The sequence below is a fragment of the Silurus aristotelis genome (genome assembly GCF_946808225.1).
Source record: "Silurus aristotelis genome assembly, chromosome: 18".
In the NCBI taxonomy this organism is placed as follows: Eukaryota; Metazoa; Chordata; class Actinopteri; order Siluriformes; family Siluridae; genus Silurus; species Silurus aristotelis.
This window is the reverse complement of record NC_139591.1, coordinates 18,241,089-18,258,878: the sequence shown is the minus strand read 5'-3', so window position 1 is coordinate 18,258,878 and position 17,790 is coordinate 18,241,089. Positions and strand designations below refer to the sequence as shown.

The following is a 17,790-nucleotide window of genomic DNA, read 5'->3' as shown; positions in this document are numbered from 1 at the left end:
AAAAGATATTGCAATAAAGATGTCAAACTGAGGGCAGTGTATATCCCACTGTATAGGTTCCTATACTACATACGAAAAAGGCTTACAAAATTGTAATTCTTCGGATGTATCCCAATGTTTTGTCTCAGGGGGACAAAAGCTTATTTGGGGTGGAGTGTTCCCCTCAAAGCTACTGTAATATGCATTCTGAATTAAAGTTAGTGTTGCCAACTTGCAACTCTGTCTGTTAGACAACTTTTCAGAGCCCTTGGCTGTATTTCAGAAACCAACCAAGCAACATTTCTTGCAACCTTTTGAGCAGATGCCAAAACAGTGTGTTGCAGTCAGTATGGCTCTGCAGTTCATCTCAGTTAAGAAAGCAGGTTCACTCAACTCACCACCAGTTCATCACTGATTATGCAATGCTACGTTACTATTGACCAGTCACTGCTAACAATTGTTCCAAATGACCAATCACTAATCAGCACTTTTCCAAATGACCAATTAGTAATTACCATTATCACAGTGACCAAATACTAAAATACTGATCTGGATTGTTCCAGCTCCCAATTACACTGATTAGCATTGTTCCAAATGACCAAATATACATAACCCAGTTGTTCCAAATGGTCAATCAGTGGTCACCATTTTGTACAAACGAGCAATCAGTGATCAGGATTGTTGCAACTACCAGTTATACTAATTAGCATTGTTCACAATTACTACTCAGCATTGTTTCAATTAACCAGTTGTTCCAAATGACCAGTCACTAATCAGGATTGTTCCAGTTACCAATTGTACTGATTTGCATTGTTTTAAATGACCACATACACATATTACAATTTTTCCAAATTACCAATCAATAGTCACCATTTTTACAAATGGCCAATCGCTGATCAGGATAGTTGCAACTACCAGTTACACTAATCAGCATTGTGTGCCTGTTTCCAAACTCTTTTTTCCATCAATGTTTCATTTTGCTTGCTTTTGTGATCATTCTAGAATTATATAACTGTGCAAATTAGTATGTGGCAAGTATTTGGTGTCTCTAGCTTTGATATGCAAAGGATCATGATGGATATGCAAATTAGTCTATGATGTCATTGGGCACCCTTTTGAGCACAAATTATCTACTAAACCCTGAAAAACCATGAAGAGAGAGAGAGAGAGAGAGAGAGAGAGAGAGAGAGAGAGAGAGAGAGGCTACACACACACACCATTGCTCATGTATGCTGACAGTTTTGGTGACACAACCTTGATTAACATTTAAGAAGTTAAACATTATGCATTATGCAAAGTGTGTGTGCATGTGTGTGAGTGTGGGGTCTCTCTTGCTTTGTGTATGTGTAGTCTCTCTCAGACTCTGTGTGCGCATGTGCGTGTGTGTGTGTTCGTGTGTGGGTTTTCTCTCTCTCTCTCTCTCTCTCTCTCTCTCTCTCTCTCTCTCTCTCTCACACACGGCGCGTGTGTGTGTTTGTGTGTAGGTTCTCTCTCACTCTGCGTGTGCATGTGTGTTTATGTGTAGGTTCTCTCTCACTCTGCGTGTGCATGTGTGTTTGTGTGTATGTAGGTTCTCTCTCACTCTGTTTGTGCGTGTGTGATTGTGTGTATGTGTGTGTTTGTATGTAGGTTCTCTCACTGAGTTTGTGTGTGTGGGGGGTTCTCTCTCTCACTCTGTGTGTGTGTGTGTGTGTGTGTGTGTGTGTGTGTGTGTGTGTGTGTGTGTGTGTGTGTGTGTGCATGTGTGTGTGTGTGTAAAGTCTGGATGAAATTGATCACGGCATTTAGGACCCAGAGTGATTTTTCTGATCTGCGCCGGTGTTCACCGAAGCGCCCGCGGGTGGCGCCAAATGAGCAAAGAGCGCCCTCGCGCACTCTCCGGACTGTCGAGTGCGAGAGCAGGAAGCGCGCGCGCTCGTTTGTCGGCACCATCACCACCACCAAAGGATTGATCTCCAACAAACAAACAAACAAATAAATAAACAAATATCACCAACATCTCATGTGGAGTTTGGACCTGGAAATAAAAGAATAAGAATAGTAATTGTGTGAGTGAGTGTGTGTGTGTGTGTGTGTGTGTGTGTGTGTGTGTGTGTGTGTGTGTGTGTGTGTGTGTGTCTGGGGTATGAGGCTCATGAAACGATTCGGTTATCGTTTTTTTATCGGTAAATACACCGGGACTGGGATCATCAGGGTCTTGGAGGAAACTAGTGAGTGAACCTGAGGGACTTGTTAGCCCCGCCCCCTTCCCCCTCACTCCCCCTCCCTCTCCTGTTCTTCATCCTGCTCCATCTCCTCCTCGCGCTCCAGCGTTCCGGCGGGAAGCGCGCGCGCGGAGCCGCTGAAGAATCGCCTCAGTTTTCTTTCTCACTTTATATGATATGTGATTATATGATGTTATTGTCACTCAGCAGAAGAAGAAGCTCCGCACTGGATTCCACTCGAGCCGCGCTCGTTTTCCTGACGGAAATGAAAATAAAATACAGTCAGATAAGTACAGTGTAACATTTTATTATAATTTATTTTTTAAAGGGAGACACTTTTGATAAACTGCATCACCTCCGAGCGAATACTGTGGCGATTCTTTTTTTTTTACCCCCATCCTCTCCCTCTCCCTCTCCCTCTCCATCTCTTCTCCATCCCGGTCTCCATCCCTCTCCTTCGAAATGACTTCAGATAAAGTGTGGATCCTCTGACTCTCTTCTCCAGAACGACTGGACTTTTTTTTGGTCAGATATCGTTTGCCAGAACTGTTCGAACCCCCTCGTTGAGAGACATTTCTCCAGGCTCAGAGCGGTCCAGTCTCTGTGAGAATGGCGGAAGCAAATAAACCGGTCACTTAACGGATTTTTCTTCGACGGGAAGGATTTTGTTGCTCTTCTTCCTCCTCTTCTTCTCGTCATCATTGCTTTCTTCCCCTTTTTCATGGCTGGATTGTGTATTTGAAAGGGGCTGTGGTGTTTTTTATTTTATTTGGAGACAACCACGAAATCCGAGCAGATCTCCATCCTCACCCCGAGACACACAGAGATAGCGAGGGGAAGCTGAAGTGAAGAAGACAAGAAGACCCAAGTGGTCCACGGAGGTAAGCTTTTGGTGAAGTTGTCGTAAAGACCGCGGACAGCGCGTCATTAGGCGTCGTGTTACCCTTTTTTTCCTCTCTTTTTTTTTTCTTTCCTTTTTTTTTCCGGATGGATATGGACGGCACTTGAGGAATTCACTTGCGGATCCCTCCGAATGGCGCAGCTGTGGCCGAGGGAGTCGTTCAGACGGTATCGAGAAAATCGAAATAAATCTAAATAAAAACACGTAATGTACATTATGATTAGGATGGCAAGCGTGTCACGTGGGCGTCATGCGTGTATGGGATGAGGATACGTGTACGTTCTACGTTCAGCTGCTTTGGAGGACTGGGATGCAGTTTGCTTGCGTAATTAGCTCACTGACACTTGTTTGCCATTCACTTGCATTGGTGATCCTGGGGGGGGGGGTATGATCTATCTATCTATCTATCTATCTATCTGTCTGTCTGTCTGTCTGTCTGTCTGTCTGTCTGTCTGTCTGTCTGTGCATATTGAATCAGGATCTATGCAACACTGTCACTTTTATGTCGTTATTTAATTATTGCTCATACAGCATGCATGTACTGTTTAGATAGATAGATAGATAGATAGATAGATAGATAGATAGATAGATAGATAGATAGATAGATAGATAGATAGATGTGTTCAGTCCCATAGGGGTGCAGGCGTGTGCCATGTGAGTAACATGACACTGTATACATCCTGAATAATACCCCACTAATCCATTTAGAGACTATTTGATTTTAATGCTTGGGAAGAAAATACAGACTCGACCCTTAAACACATCTTTGGAAATAAAAAATAAAAAAGAAGCAAATGACGTATACAGGGGTATATACTCCGGGAACCCTCAGCTTTCTTGGTGTCTCCAGGCTTACCAGAGGGGAATTTAATTTTAAGGCATCTCTAGGATCACCAGATGCAGCCTGCAACCTCAGTAAAAAAGGATTATTTTATAACCTACAGGTAGTACATCCGTTTAAAGCATTTGATTTCAATGCAAATATCCATATTTGTACGAAAAGTCCCTGATGAAATCTCGAAGAAGCTCTCATGCTTAATCTTGCAGCTTTTCCACCAAGACCACTGATCCATTCGCTTTAATATAATGGATCGCCAAGTGCAGCTTGCTTTAGAAATGAATTCTAAAGGCCAATATTAACAGCCTAGTAAACTTCTCACTGTAGGAGACTCGAATAAATAAGTAATCCTAATGCATAAAGTTTGCATCATTAAATATGTATCATGTGGATGTGGAGCATAAAAGATAAAGATCATAAAATTAATTTCAGATGACACATGCTTATAGTAAGCTGGCGTAATGAATAACCGAAAGAGCATGCATGAATTAATTAATGAATGCAAATGCACGTTTTCCAAAGCGAGATGCCAAGGTTGAGTGGATTTGCTTGTGGGGAAATTGTAAAGACGAGCGAAGCAGTAGTGCGCATAAGCGACTGGAGCATGCCATGCTGAAATGCTAAACCTGTTGAACCTGAATGAATGTGATAACAGATGATTTAGAGTGCACTGGGATGGGAATGAAGGGAGAGAAAAAAAAAAAAAAACAACAGAAGGTCATAACACTTATAGGCGATAAAATGTCCAGCGTGAACTTTAATTTAGATTTAACTTTAACCTAAAGGTGCTTGTGCATTTTTATGCCTATCAAGTTTCAGCTGTTGAAGAAATAAGCAAACGCAGGTTTGGATATGGAGACTGTACATCAACATGTGTTTTTGTTAACTTTTTTATACGCCGTAGAATGGGATTTTGCTAAATCATGCAGTATGACAGTAACTCAAAATGGTTTGCTACTGCTTTAGTTGCGCATGACTGCCGGCAAAACCGAGCATCCCAAAAGATCTCATTATTATTAAATGTCATTATGACTCAGGTTCCAGCTTATTATATGGTAATAGGCACTTTGTTTTACACCGATCAGCCATAACATTAAAACCACTGACAAGTGAAGTGAATAACATTGATTATCTCATTAAAATGGCACCTGTCAAGGGGTGAGATGTATTAGCTAGCAAGTAAACACTAGGTTCCCAAAGTTAATGTGTTGGAAGCAGGAAAAAAAATTATCAAGCATGAGGATCTAAATGACAGACAAGGGACAGATGATGACATCTAGATGACTGGGTCAGAGCATTTCCAAAATGGCAGGCCTTGTGGGATTTCTCTTGGTATGCAGGGGTTAGTACCTACCAAATTTCCTCTAGGAAGCTCAAGCAGTGTACCGCTGACAGGGTCATAAGTGCCCATGGCTCAGTGATGCGTGTGAGTGGAGAAGGCTAGTCCATCTGGTCTGATCCCACATAAGAGCTTTTGTAGCACAAATTGTTCAAAAAGTTAATGCTTGCTCTGATAGAAAGTAGTCAGAGAATCACAGCTTGCTGCATGTGGTGTTATGCAGAGTGGTCAGAGTGCTCAGCCATGTACACCACCCAATGGACATGTGAACTTCATAATTGGACCATAAAACAATAGAGGAAGAATGCCTGGTCTGATAAATAAATACTTTTTACAGGTGCATGTGTGTTGCTTACCTGGAAAGGGATGGCACCAGAATGCACCATGGGAAGATGGTGAGCTAGTAGAGGCTGTGTGATGCTCTGGGAGATGTTCTGCAGGGAAGCATTAGGTCTTGCCATTGATGTGATTGTTATTTTAACACCTTTCACCTATCTAAACATTGCTGCAGGAACACCGCCTACCTTCATGTTAACAGTATTCCCTAAAGGCAGTAGCTGCTCGCAGCAGGATAATGCATCCTGCATAGACACACTGCAGAAATTAGTGTTCAAGGTGTTGATTTGGCCTTCAGATTAATCAGATTTACACAGTATTAAACAGCTGGTCTTAATGTTATAGCTGATAAGTGTATAGGTACATACAAATGCTATGTAATAACACAGGAATCATTAAACTAGAGATAAAACTCAGTTTATTGTAGCATATTTTTATTTACCACCTCCTAATCACAAGCTACTATCCCTTACCCATAACCCCTTGCACTGACCTCCACCCCTACCACTCACTACAGTGGGAAAGATATACACCGTTATTGACAACACATCCACATTGATGAATTACTCCTCACGAGTGTGAGTTTGCAAAGACTGCTAGTTTCTGCAAAGACCACTAGCTACATTACTGGTTTGGAAGCAATGCCCAAAAACACAACAAATTTTGACAAAGATTAAATGACTAAGATTGCACGTTGAACTGTTTCAACAAAACAAGCACGAGCACATTCTTAGAAGTTAATGTATTCAGTCCTTCAATACAAGCTGCTTTGCATCTTGTGGTATGAGTGATCTAAAAGGTTTATTTGGATAACACATAATACACTTGAAAAAAATATACTAAACCCTATCAATCTTTAAGGCTGGGTTGGTACTTTTAAGACTGTATCTGTTCTTATTATAGTAAATATATATATTTTTTTCTAGTAAAGTACATTTAAAGGTAAACAATAAACACATTTCCACGGAAGGATAACTATTAAATGTTCAACTGATAAGGGTACCAGATACATAGAAATGTTTAGTCTTTGTGAAAATTTTGGTTACAATCAGCTATAATCTCCAAAGATTGTACTGTTGGGAGATTTCTGCACTCGTATTGTTAATTTTCTTGCTGTGGTGGTCCCACATGGACACCCTGTACATCCTGAAAACAGTCCATGACCAAATCTTACCCTTATTTTATTGAATAATCTAATTAGGAGCTGCTGCTTTAATCATAAAGAACTTTTTGTGCTTTTTTGTGCTTATGCTGAACAGCCATTCAAAAGACTCCAGACTCTTTATTTAACTATGTTTTTTTTGTTTGTTGGTTTTTTTCACACCTGTTTACTATAGTGATTTATAATCCCAGCCTTTGGTGTCAGCCAGAAGTGCTAAGTGATTCATTCATTTACAATTTCTTGTTCCTTTTAAGACACATTTTGTAAAAAAAAAAAAAAAATCTGTGATTTCTGTCCAAATTATTCTGACAATGAACTTGAATTAACCGTCATATTACTATTCGGACACCACATCAAAACCAATCTTAACTCATGACCAAGGAATTCTACCATGACTAAATTACACTCTCCCACACACACATTGCCATTATTCTAGTGCTGTGTATCACAGTCTAAAAAGAAACCAAGGTAAGACGATTAGAAGTAGATAATTAAAGCCATTAAATTGGAAGTTTGCTTTAAAATGTAATTATTTTTTAATCTACTAGGTTCTTAGCACATTAAGTATTTAAATTTCAGGTTTTATTCATAGTTAAGTAGTCCTGAGACCATGCAAGGAAAGAAGGGTGTATGTAGCTAATAGAGTTTCTGAGGAACACTTTGGATGGTTTGCTTCCATCTCACTAAGAGAATTAACCTGAGATAAAACTAAAATCAATGGAAGGCTCCGTTAAATGTTCAAATACTGTTACAGAATATAGGACTACTTTATTTAGTTACCAGTTCACTTCAAATGATAGCATACCACTAGACATCATCATGCAAGCAGAGTGCTGGGCAGGAAAATGCTGTTCCTGATGTTTATCTTGTAACACTGTTAAATAATAGATTTTTTCTTTAAACGCATTTTCAGTTTAGATTTTAAAAATCCAGCGCTACTTTTTTTCCTGGAAGCTTCTGAGCAAAAACCGCTTGTATCTCTGATACACCTCATTGTTGTGAAATTGTTTCCAAGGATCAAATGATGTTTTGCCCCCCTCCTGATATTGGAGGGCTTTTAGAACGTGATTAACGTTACTAAGTGCGAAGGGTTATAAGTTCAGAGTACTGCCAGAATGCCATTGTTGGACATTAATCCTCAACAGGATTTGGATTTCGCCCCACACCCATGCGTAGGATAAAAGCGTCTACTAAATGAAGAAGAAAAAAAAAATGCGTTGTCGTAGAGTTGAATTAAAAACCGGTAGTATAGGCATTTATTTGGTAGCAACTGCGAAGGATGCAAAATCAACAGCATTTTAAACTGTACAGTTTGCACTTTTGAAAACTCTTATCGTGGGGTTCAAGGAGCACATGGCGGCGAGGGGGGAGCTTGGCAAGTCTCTTATCTTAAGAAGAAATATTTTTAAGGTTATTCTAGTTGGGACAAAATGTGGAAAGACAAATGCAGGCAGACGTTTGTTTGCCTTGGCTGTTGAGGAAATGTATTGACTATCTTTCAGGGATTTGTGTTCTCCAGTTGATTGATGAAGTTGGACATTGAGTTGGTATACATGACTGCCTCTGCAGCAGGAAAAGTGTAAGCAGAAAAAGAAACACAATCTACCAAATAAAGTGGCAGAACTAAGAATCAGGTTTCTTTCCACTTATGATTTGGCTTTGATCCTCTTTGTCTGTAAACACGTACAGTACATGATTGCTGTCTGCAAGTAAGAATAAATATACCATAAACATTTGTAATGTTAAAACAGACATGGGCTGCAGTGTGTCAAAAGCAAATGCACTGAAGATGTCATGGTAATTGCTTTCTAGGTCAAACTGAGTCTTTTCTTACCAATTGTAGGACATTGATGGCTTTTGTAGCAGTTTGTCATGCTTTCGTAAGAGTTTTATCAAATGTTCTACATATTTATATTATATTGGTAATATTGTTCCAAAAATTATTGTTCTAGTTCATGTTACATGTCTCCAGGCTGTCATTAACCTTTTTGTGAAAAATTCTCATATCATAGCTCGAAGCAGCCAGAGTTATTGCCTAAGCCTTTAGAAAATGGGCTTATGCCCCACTTTCTAATCATGTTTTTAACCCCACATGTATTCATTCTAAGCAAACAGGCACAAGGCTGGTCTGGAAGTGCAAAAAAAAAAAAAAAAAAGCAGCACATCAATGAATGAGCAATTAGCCCATCAATATGCTACAGTCCCAATCTCTAAAGATACAGAGGAATCGGATTTCTGATTAGATCACAATGCTTTCCGGTGTTTAGCTATTTTGTGTTACACTCATTTGATTTGCTTTTGCTTCAGACCAAGAGCGATTGCATAATGGTGCAAAGGCGTATCGATCTCAGTTCATACCGGCACGCCACTACTACATTGTTTACACTTAGGTGTACACCTTCTGTCAAGAAGTGGTCTGTCAAAGCACAAAGATTCAACTCAATAAACCATCTGCTTCTCTTTTAACTAACAGCAAGGAATATGCTCACCGAGGAAATAATTAAAGTCTGAAAATAATGTGGAGGCTGGAAAAGAAAAAAAAAACTAAAAAAACAGTGTCTCAGCTTGGGGAATGTGGATGAAAGCAGACACTACAATAGAGGGTATTCATTAAGAAAGGCATAGCAGGTTAGAAATCCGTCATTACCATAACAGTGTGTAAATTAGCTTTGAAACAGCATAGCCGAGATGAAATGAAGATCTCTCTTCAACTTTACAGTAAAGCCATGCTTTAAGATGAAGGCTAGGATCTGTGACTGGCGTGCAGGGGGGAACAGTGTTTGTTTGAGTTGAATATTTTAAATGCTTGGTTTCACTCTGTGCTGCTTAGTACTGGCCTGCTGTGTAAATATTTCTCTGCTTAAGCGCATCTGTCATTTCATCAGCTCTTCTTTAGTTTAGCATTATAGATGAATTGAAAGCCCTTGCCTAAGTAAACTATTCTTGATTCATAGTCTTCCAGGCTAATAAGACAGTCATTGCTAGTAAATTTTGTATTAAGTTAAGTACATGTTGGGGAAAAATACATTACAATCCAGTTACGAGCTGGGTCTTACCGAGGTTGTAAATAATAGAAACTATGCTGAGCTGTTGCTTTTCGAGCACAGTCACCTATACATTCTTAATAAAAAGCCCATTAAGAACTGCCTTATTACTGGTGTTAAATCATTAATTTCCAAAAGCAGCTTATCTTGGACAGCCATTCAAAAGGGTAATAATTAGCAGTTTCCTGGTGGCTTTAATGAGGATGAGTCTTAGGAGAAACACAGAGTTTGTTACGTGGTCTAAATTGAAGAATATGATGATATGCTGTGTCAGAGGAATATAGAACGTTTCATACAATTAAATTCCTTTATAAACACTCATTCAATGTTGTCTGAGAAGTGCTAAACATTAAATTGAAAATATTTTCTACAACATTTTTTTTTTTTCTAATCGAATGCATGTGATAAAGAATGCAAGATAATGTCAATGGAAGGTTTTAGTAGGGCCCAAGGACTAAATCCAAATAATTATACAATCAAAAATGATTTAACATGGATTCACTGTTGACACTGTACACAAAACACTGGTTTTCTGTGTGTGTGAAATCAATTTTATACTGAGGTATCTCTCTGAATCGAAAAATAATAGAACATTTTCATTTTTTTCTCAAGGCTGTTGAGAATCTTCATGTTCATGATTTAACCTATTTTTCTTCTCGTACTTTATGCTTTGCAGACTCAGGTGTTGCCTTCAAGGGGCATCATGGACTTCTCAGTGGGATTGTATCTGATATGGGCATTAATGTTAAACTTTGGGCATGGCTCACTGGGCGGCATCCTGTACCGCGTGCGTGAGGAGCAGCCACCGAGTACACTTATAGGCAGCCTGGCAGCTGATCAGGGCTTACCTGACTCTGGACATCTGTACAAGCTGGAGGTGGGCACCCCTTACCTGCGGGTGGACGGTAAAACGGGAGAAATATTCACCACCGAGATTCCCATTGACAGAGAGACAATGAAAGATTGTCGGATGAAAGGTAAACCATGCTTTCTGGAATTTGAGGTGTCTGTCACGGATCTCATCCAGAACCAAAGCCCTCGGCTGATCGAGGGACGGATTGAGGTGCTTGACATCAACGATAACACGCCGCAGTTTCCCTCACCTGTCCTCACACTCTCTGTGCAGGAGAACACTCATATGGGAACCACCTTCTCCATTCCACTGGCCACAGACAAAGATACAGAGCGTAATGGTGTTGCCGACTATACCCTCACTGCAGGACCAGAGGCTGTTGCACTTTTTGGGTTACAAGTGGCAGATGACAGAGGTGAGAAATTGCCTCAGCTCATTGTGATGGGAAACCTGGACAGGGAATTGAAAGACTCCTATGACCTAACCATCAAAGTAGTAGATGGCGGAAGCCCACCTCGCTATAGTAGTGCCTTGCTGAGAGTTGTCGTCACTGATGCCAATGACAATGCCCCGAAGTTTGAGAAATCCTCCTATGAAGCAGAGGTTTCAGAAAACAGTCCTGTCGGACACTCTGTATTACAGGTAAAAACATACACAACACTATTAACCTTTAGATCTCAGTAAGGGAAGAAAAGGAGTGGGAGGTGTTTTAATGAGTACTGCTGCTTCAACCCCCTCAGCTGTCTTGCTTTTTTTACTTTGTTGCTTTTTATAAACAGAACATTGTCTGGTTTGGTGAGTTTCCCCTACCTTAATTGCTTAAACAAGCCTCATTTAAAGCAACAGCTATTTTTTCATTGAGCATCTCTGCTTTTTTAAATTACTTTATAGGTTCAGTTGCTGATTTTTATGTAGTCAGATAATAATTTAATCAATCTGTGAATGATCTTTACACTTATATTAAGTGAGACGGTGGTGTCTCAAATCAAGATTTAGGATTGCATTTCTTAAAGACTGCTGCAGGACAAGAACTGTTTTTTACTCTCACAGATTTCTGAGTGTTTCAGTTTATTTCATGTCTTACAACATTTCAGTATGTGTTTATTATATGTATTTTATTCTCTTTATTGTTCTAACCACTTTTGATTACTTTGCTGATTACTGATTACTTATTTCTACACTTACAGGTCAAAGCCAATGACTCAGATCTGGGTCCAAATGGTGAAATAGAATACATAATTCATCAAGCCAGTGATCCAGTGCCAAAGCTGCTACAGATTGACCGTTCCACAGGCATTGTATATGTAAAAGGTCCGCTGGATCGTGAGGAGATCAACAGCTTAAAGTTTCACGTTATTGCACGAGACAGAGGTCCCTCACCTAAGAGCTCAACAACATATGTTTCCGTCGAGGTAACTGACCAGAATGACAATGCACCAGCTGTGGAGATCCGTGGGATTGGTCTTAGGACCCATAGCGATGGAGTGGCAAACATCTCAGAGGACATGCCTGTGGGAACTGCTGTAGCACTGGTGCAAGTGTCAGATAAGGATGAGGGAGAAAATGCCGTGGTGACCTGTGTGGTAGCAGGAGATGTCCCCTTCCAGCTCCGACCAGCTGGTGATTCCTCAGTTGATAACAAGAAGAAGTATTTTCTGCAGACCACCACACCTCTCGACTTTGAGCGAATCAGGGATTACCGTGTCGAGATCGTAGCTGTGGACTCAGGCAACCCAGCTCTGTCCAGCACCAACTCCCTGAAGGTCCAAGTGACTGATATTAATGACAATTCTCCCATATTCTCACCCCCAGTGTTTGAAATAGAGTTTGCTGAAGAGAATCAGCCTGGAGAGAAGGTTCTTGATGTTATTGCCTTGGATGCAGATAGTGGCACTAACGCAGAGCTCATCTACAGCATCGTTGCAGACTCTTCAACAAGGGGGCTGTTTGAGATTGACCCCAACACAGGCGAAGTACGAGCAAGAAGCCCACTGGACCGTGAGCACAAAGAGCGTTATGAGTTCCGCGTAACTGCATCTGACAAAGGCGTTCCCAGTCACAGGGGCACTGCTACTGTTGTGATCAAAGTACTAGATAGGAATGATAATGATCCCAAGTTTATGCTAAGTAGTTACAGCTTCTCTGTCTTGGAGAACATGCCACCACTCAGCCCGGTTGGCATGGTGACAGTATTAGATATAGATAAAGGAGAAAATTCCCAAATACAGCTCTCGGTAGAACCTGATGTTGGAAAGTTTGTGGTACAGAACGGCACAGGCACAATTCTCTCAAGTATATCCTTTGACCGGGAGAAAGAAAGCAGCTACAGTTTCCGACTCAAAGCAGTAGATGGAGGAGAATCCCCCAGGTCATCGTATGTCAGTGTGACCATCAATGTACTTGACGAAAATGACAACGCACCTGTTATTACCAAACCTTCCAATTCTTCTTTCAAGCGTCTGTCTCCACTGGCTGCACCTGATAGTGTGGTCGAGGTAGTGGAGGCAGAAGACATAGACTCTGGCTCCAATGCCGAGCTGGTCTATAGTATTGCTGGGGGGAACCCCCATGAGCTCTTCTATATATCTCCCTCGGAAGGAGAGATAAAACTAACAAAAGAACTGACTCGAAAACATGGAGGTTTGCATCGCCTGGTAGTTAAAGTGAGTGATAGGGGGAAGCCTTCTCGCCATGCCATTGCCCTGGTGCACATTTATGTCAATGAGACCATTTCCAATGTCAGCCTGGTGGAGGGTCTAGTGGGACATAGCTTATACACTCCATTGGACACAGACATTGCGGGTGACCCTGACTATGGTCTAGCTGCTCAAAGAAGCAACATCTTATATGGTAGTTTGGCTGGTGTGGCGGGGGTTGTCACTGTAATCATAGTGGTAGTCTTTATCAGACATCGCCTCCAGAGAGAAACCAAGAGTGGCTATCAAGCTGGCAAAAAGGAGACAAAGGACTTGTATGCACCCAAACAAGGACCGAAGAGCATCAAAGGGAAAAAGGGAAGAAAGGGAAAGCCTCCAAAATCACCAAAACCTCTTGGAGAAGACGAAGAGGTCAGCCTCCAAAAGAGTCTGAAGTTTAACATTGATGGGGTCAATGACAGCCCTAGGATCCACCTGCCTTTGACCTACCCTCCAGGCAGCCCTGACTTGGGCAGGCATTATCGTTCAAATTCACCTCTGCCCTCCATTCAGCTTCAGGCTCAGTCTCCATCAGCGTCACAGAAACATCAGGCTGTCCAGGAGCTTCCTGCCACCAATACCTTTGTGGGAACAGAACGAGATGACAACTCGACTGGATCTGACCAGTACTCGGATTACAGCTACAAGACCAATCAGCCGAAATATAGCACAAAATCGGTGAGTGTTTACAAATGTAATTATATAAAGATATTGTGGGTTTTTTCCCACAGAAATAAATCCTTTAGCCTGAATTTACTTTGCTAGATTAGATTACTATGGTCACATGCTTTAGTAAGCTGCTAATAATTGCCATTGTATTTATCTCCATTCCTTTCTTTGGGTATTTTCACACAATTAAAGCTTGTATGCTAGAACAATGCATTTAACAGGTTTTGCAGCATAGGGTAATAGAGTATAAGTGATTTTTACCTTGAGACTGACTGTCTATAGCTTTTACTTTGTGTTTACGGTGCTCTAAAAATAGCTTTAGGTATTGCTCAGTAGGTGGTAAACTGTCATATACGAACAACAGTTCGCTTTCATTGTTGATTTGAAATATCAGATAAACATCAGAGCAAATATGCCAGCATTGTTTGCTAAATTGGCAAGTCGAATCTGACAGAGAGACACAACCCCAAACAGGCAGTAGAGAAAATTGGAAATAATTCTGCAGTTCTTTAATTATTTAATCATGTAGAAAATCACATTTAGACCCGATTGTATTTTTCTTCCCTAATACGTTTAGTTTTTTCTATTTTCTTTTTATTGACTTTTATAGATAGTTTGTGCAATGCGCATTTCTGTCAGGCTTCATGCTTCACACACAGAGTCAATAATTTTTACATATTTTTGACCTTCTGCCACTAAGCAATGGCCAATTTTGCTGCACTTTGAAGCCAATCAGGCACCATAATTCTGTCTTAGCAAACAAATGATATATAAGTTATTGAAGCAGTTATTAAAGCACAATAATCTGTGCATGTGTTGGTGGGCTAGGGGGGTTTGAGAGCTATTAAATAAAGCTTATTGTACTCAGAGAGCATTTTATTGGTGTTATCAGGCAGGGGTTATGCATGAGACCCTGTTTGAGAATGTGTAGGTTCTGGCTTCATCAGTACCAGCCCACTGGTTGGTAATACCAGCAGATGCTAGCTGACAGTCGGGGTGAGTGCAGGCCCTACGGACTTACTGACTGGAGAGAAGAGTGACCCAGAGCAGCACCGGCACAGTGATGGACAGCATATGGCATGAAAGTGACAATGGTCTCCAGCAAAGCATGCCATGTATGCCTCCTACTGGGTCCAAAATTGCTTGCAGAGTTGATCTGCAGTAAAGAGCAGAGACTGGCCTGTATCCAGGTTTTACTTAAACATCTGCTTATTACCCGGTGGTATGTCTGAAAATATGACAGAATTGAGTGACAGCAGAACAAAAACAGAGACAGATGTTAACTAACGTGACATTTTTCAGCAGCTGTGAACTTGTGTGAGGGTTCCCTCTCCACATCAGATTGACCAAAAATAAATATTAGTAATGGAAGTCATGTAGAGTGACAGATGGGACGAAACAAGGCCTGGTAGAACCAATGGTAATACACTTGACAGTATGTCACTGTAGGGTGCTCAGATGTGTTCGGATGTTAGAGTCCATACAGTAAGTCATGCTCTCCTTGTCTTAGCAGCGAAGACTGTAAATAAAGCAGCCTTGTTTTCTGCACACCACAATTGAGGGCAGACCATGGTGGCTGGCTTCCCTGTCTGCCATCCTGCTTTTTTAAACGATTATTAAAGGGAGTTTGTTTGTCAGCAATGTCTGATCCAAAGGTACAGAAAAAAACACTGAATGGTCAATTCACTCAGGCATAGGTCTGACTTTGTGAAGTGGGATTGGTTTGCAAGGCTGCCTATGTGTGTGTTTGTGTGTCAGTGTGTGACAGATCAATGGTTTCCCTGTCCTTTTATTTTCACCATCAAAACGTCTTGGATTTTGTGAAGGCTGCCGAGGAGAACATGTGCAGCTGGCAGCGTGCTGAATTTGACCTGGAATTTTTTTCCACACAGCTTTTTGGTGGCGATGTACCATTCAGTAATATGACTCATATATCAGTGCAGGCTTCACAGCCCACTTTTCCCTTAATATATTTCAGCATTTAAATAAATATTGAATGCAAATAATTGAACTTACACTTTTCTTTAAATCCATTGTGTCTTTTATCAAGTAGACTAAGGAGAAATGTGAAGGAACTGTTTTGGTCAGATCTAATTAAAACACAAGACGACTATATGCAATTTAAAAAGTGCTGTGTTTTTAATGTCTTTCTCCTGCTTTCAAGTTTAAGGTACTGTCTCACCAAGATAAATATATAAACATATAAAATGTATAAATATATATAATTATATATATCACAGTTTGGTTAAATTCAGGTATAGTTAGGTGAAAGAAACACTGTTCATTATTATTAACATTTGTGAACATCAATTTATTTCTGTGAACAGTTTATTTTAAAAACTATTTTAAATAAAATACCTGCTTAATTTACATGCTATACCTGCTATTAAAATACCTGCTATTTAGTAAAGGAAAAAAAAAAATATATATATATATTTTTTTTTTAATTATTATTTTTTTTTCTTTCCTAAATAGGAAATCTTTCTTTTTTTTTTTTACTTTTTTCGTTTTATTATTATTATATTAATTTAATTGCATAATTGATTACATTGGCAAAACATTTTTTTTAAATATAATTTTATAAAATAGTTTTCATTTGTAAGACCCCATTTCGGCAGTATAAATGTGTATGTAAATATGTGTGTGTGTGTGTGTGTGTGTGTGTGTGTGTGTGTGTGTGTGTGTGTGTGTGTGTGTGTGTGTGCTTTAATTGAATTTTCCAAGGATCTAATTATTTCAAATTTAACAAATGTCTTCATTCCTTCCTTTCATCCTTCATAAAACGCAAAAGAATCCATATCACTCGACTGTCATAAAATGTTGTTGATGACAGGAAGTGGCAGCAATTTCGTGCATGCTCAAAACAAAATTGTGGTATGGAGTGAGTAGCCACAGTGTCACAGTGCAAAATCCTTTATTATGCACAGGTTATGTACGCATGAGGTGCTTCATCTCCTCACAAATTCTCAGAACTCAGACTCAACTGGTTCCACAGGATTGGGAAGCAGGAGGGATTTTGGGGCAGGCTTTAATTAATGGAACACATTGCTTAACCTTCCTCACCCAGCGTGAACTTCAGCAGCCAGAGTGTCAGGAGATTACTCCCCAAACTTCCTCTGTCAGCCTGCTGTGACCGTCCAGTGCTGCTCCACAGGACGAAAGCAAGCAAAGCTCATCATTTCTTTTCTGTTGTATTTGCTGCAGCTGAAGAAATGTCATGAAACCAAACCTTGCTACACAAAGCTTCTAGGCTTCAATCATTTCAGTCTCAATATCTACCGCTTGTGCCTCATATTAACTCTCCGTAGCTTGCGAGGCTCTAAGATTGAACGTTCTCTCTTTTATAGGTTATGAGTTTCCAGAGAGCATTCTTCTTTTCACCCCTCAATGTCTTTCTCTGTACAATCAGCTCTCTCTGTGTGTTTCTCATTAGTAAACTGTTTCCACCATATTGGGAATGGAGTCTGCCTGGAATGAAGTATTAGGCCGGTCACAGAGGAAAGCAGCTAAAGCCATAAAATATACTGCAATGTTCTCTGACCCTTTCCTTCCCACTCTCTTAGCCAACACAGCTTTAGCTTTGTGCAGGCAGCCTTTAGACCTGTCTGAGAATCCCCAGTTTTTGAGCATCTGTTCTCCCTGGCTCCAGCTGGCAGTTATCCATAACAGAATGCACTTGTAAACCCTTCAAACCTTGCATCCACCTTTTCAAATTCCGCTCCCTGGTGGATCTATCCCATAAATGCCTTTAGCCTGCTGCTCATTAGAG

The 17,790-nt window shown here is 40.4% G+C and overlaps 1 protein-coding gene across 4 annotated transcripts in view; it reads left to right on the top strand.

The window, feature by feature from the left end:
• Positions 1-2,084: 2,084 nt before the first annotated feature.
• Positions 2,085-17,790, top strand: part of pcdh1a (protocadherin 1a) — a 79,923-nt gene continuing 64,217 nt past the window's right edge. For 2 of the 4 annotated variants that reach the window (XR_014537822.1, XM_083568383.1), the window contains exons 1-3: positions 2,268-3,064; positions 10,480-11,298; positions 11,844-14,030. Coding sequence is in view for 2 of the 4 variants with exons in the window: in XM_083568383.1 (XP_083424509.1) it covers positions 10,507-11,298; positions 11,844-14,030 (2,979 nt within the window). In the remaining 2 variants the exon portion in view is untranslated. Of the gene's footprint in view, positions 3,065-10,479; positions 11,299-11,843; positions 14,031-17,790 lie in introns of all 4 variants that reach the window. The other 2 variants (XM_083568382.1, XR_014537823.1) reach the window with 2 other exon arrangements.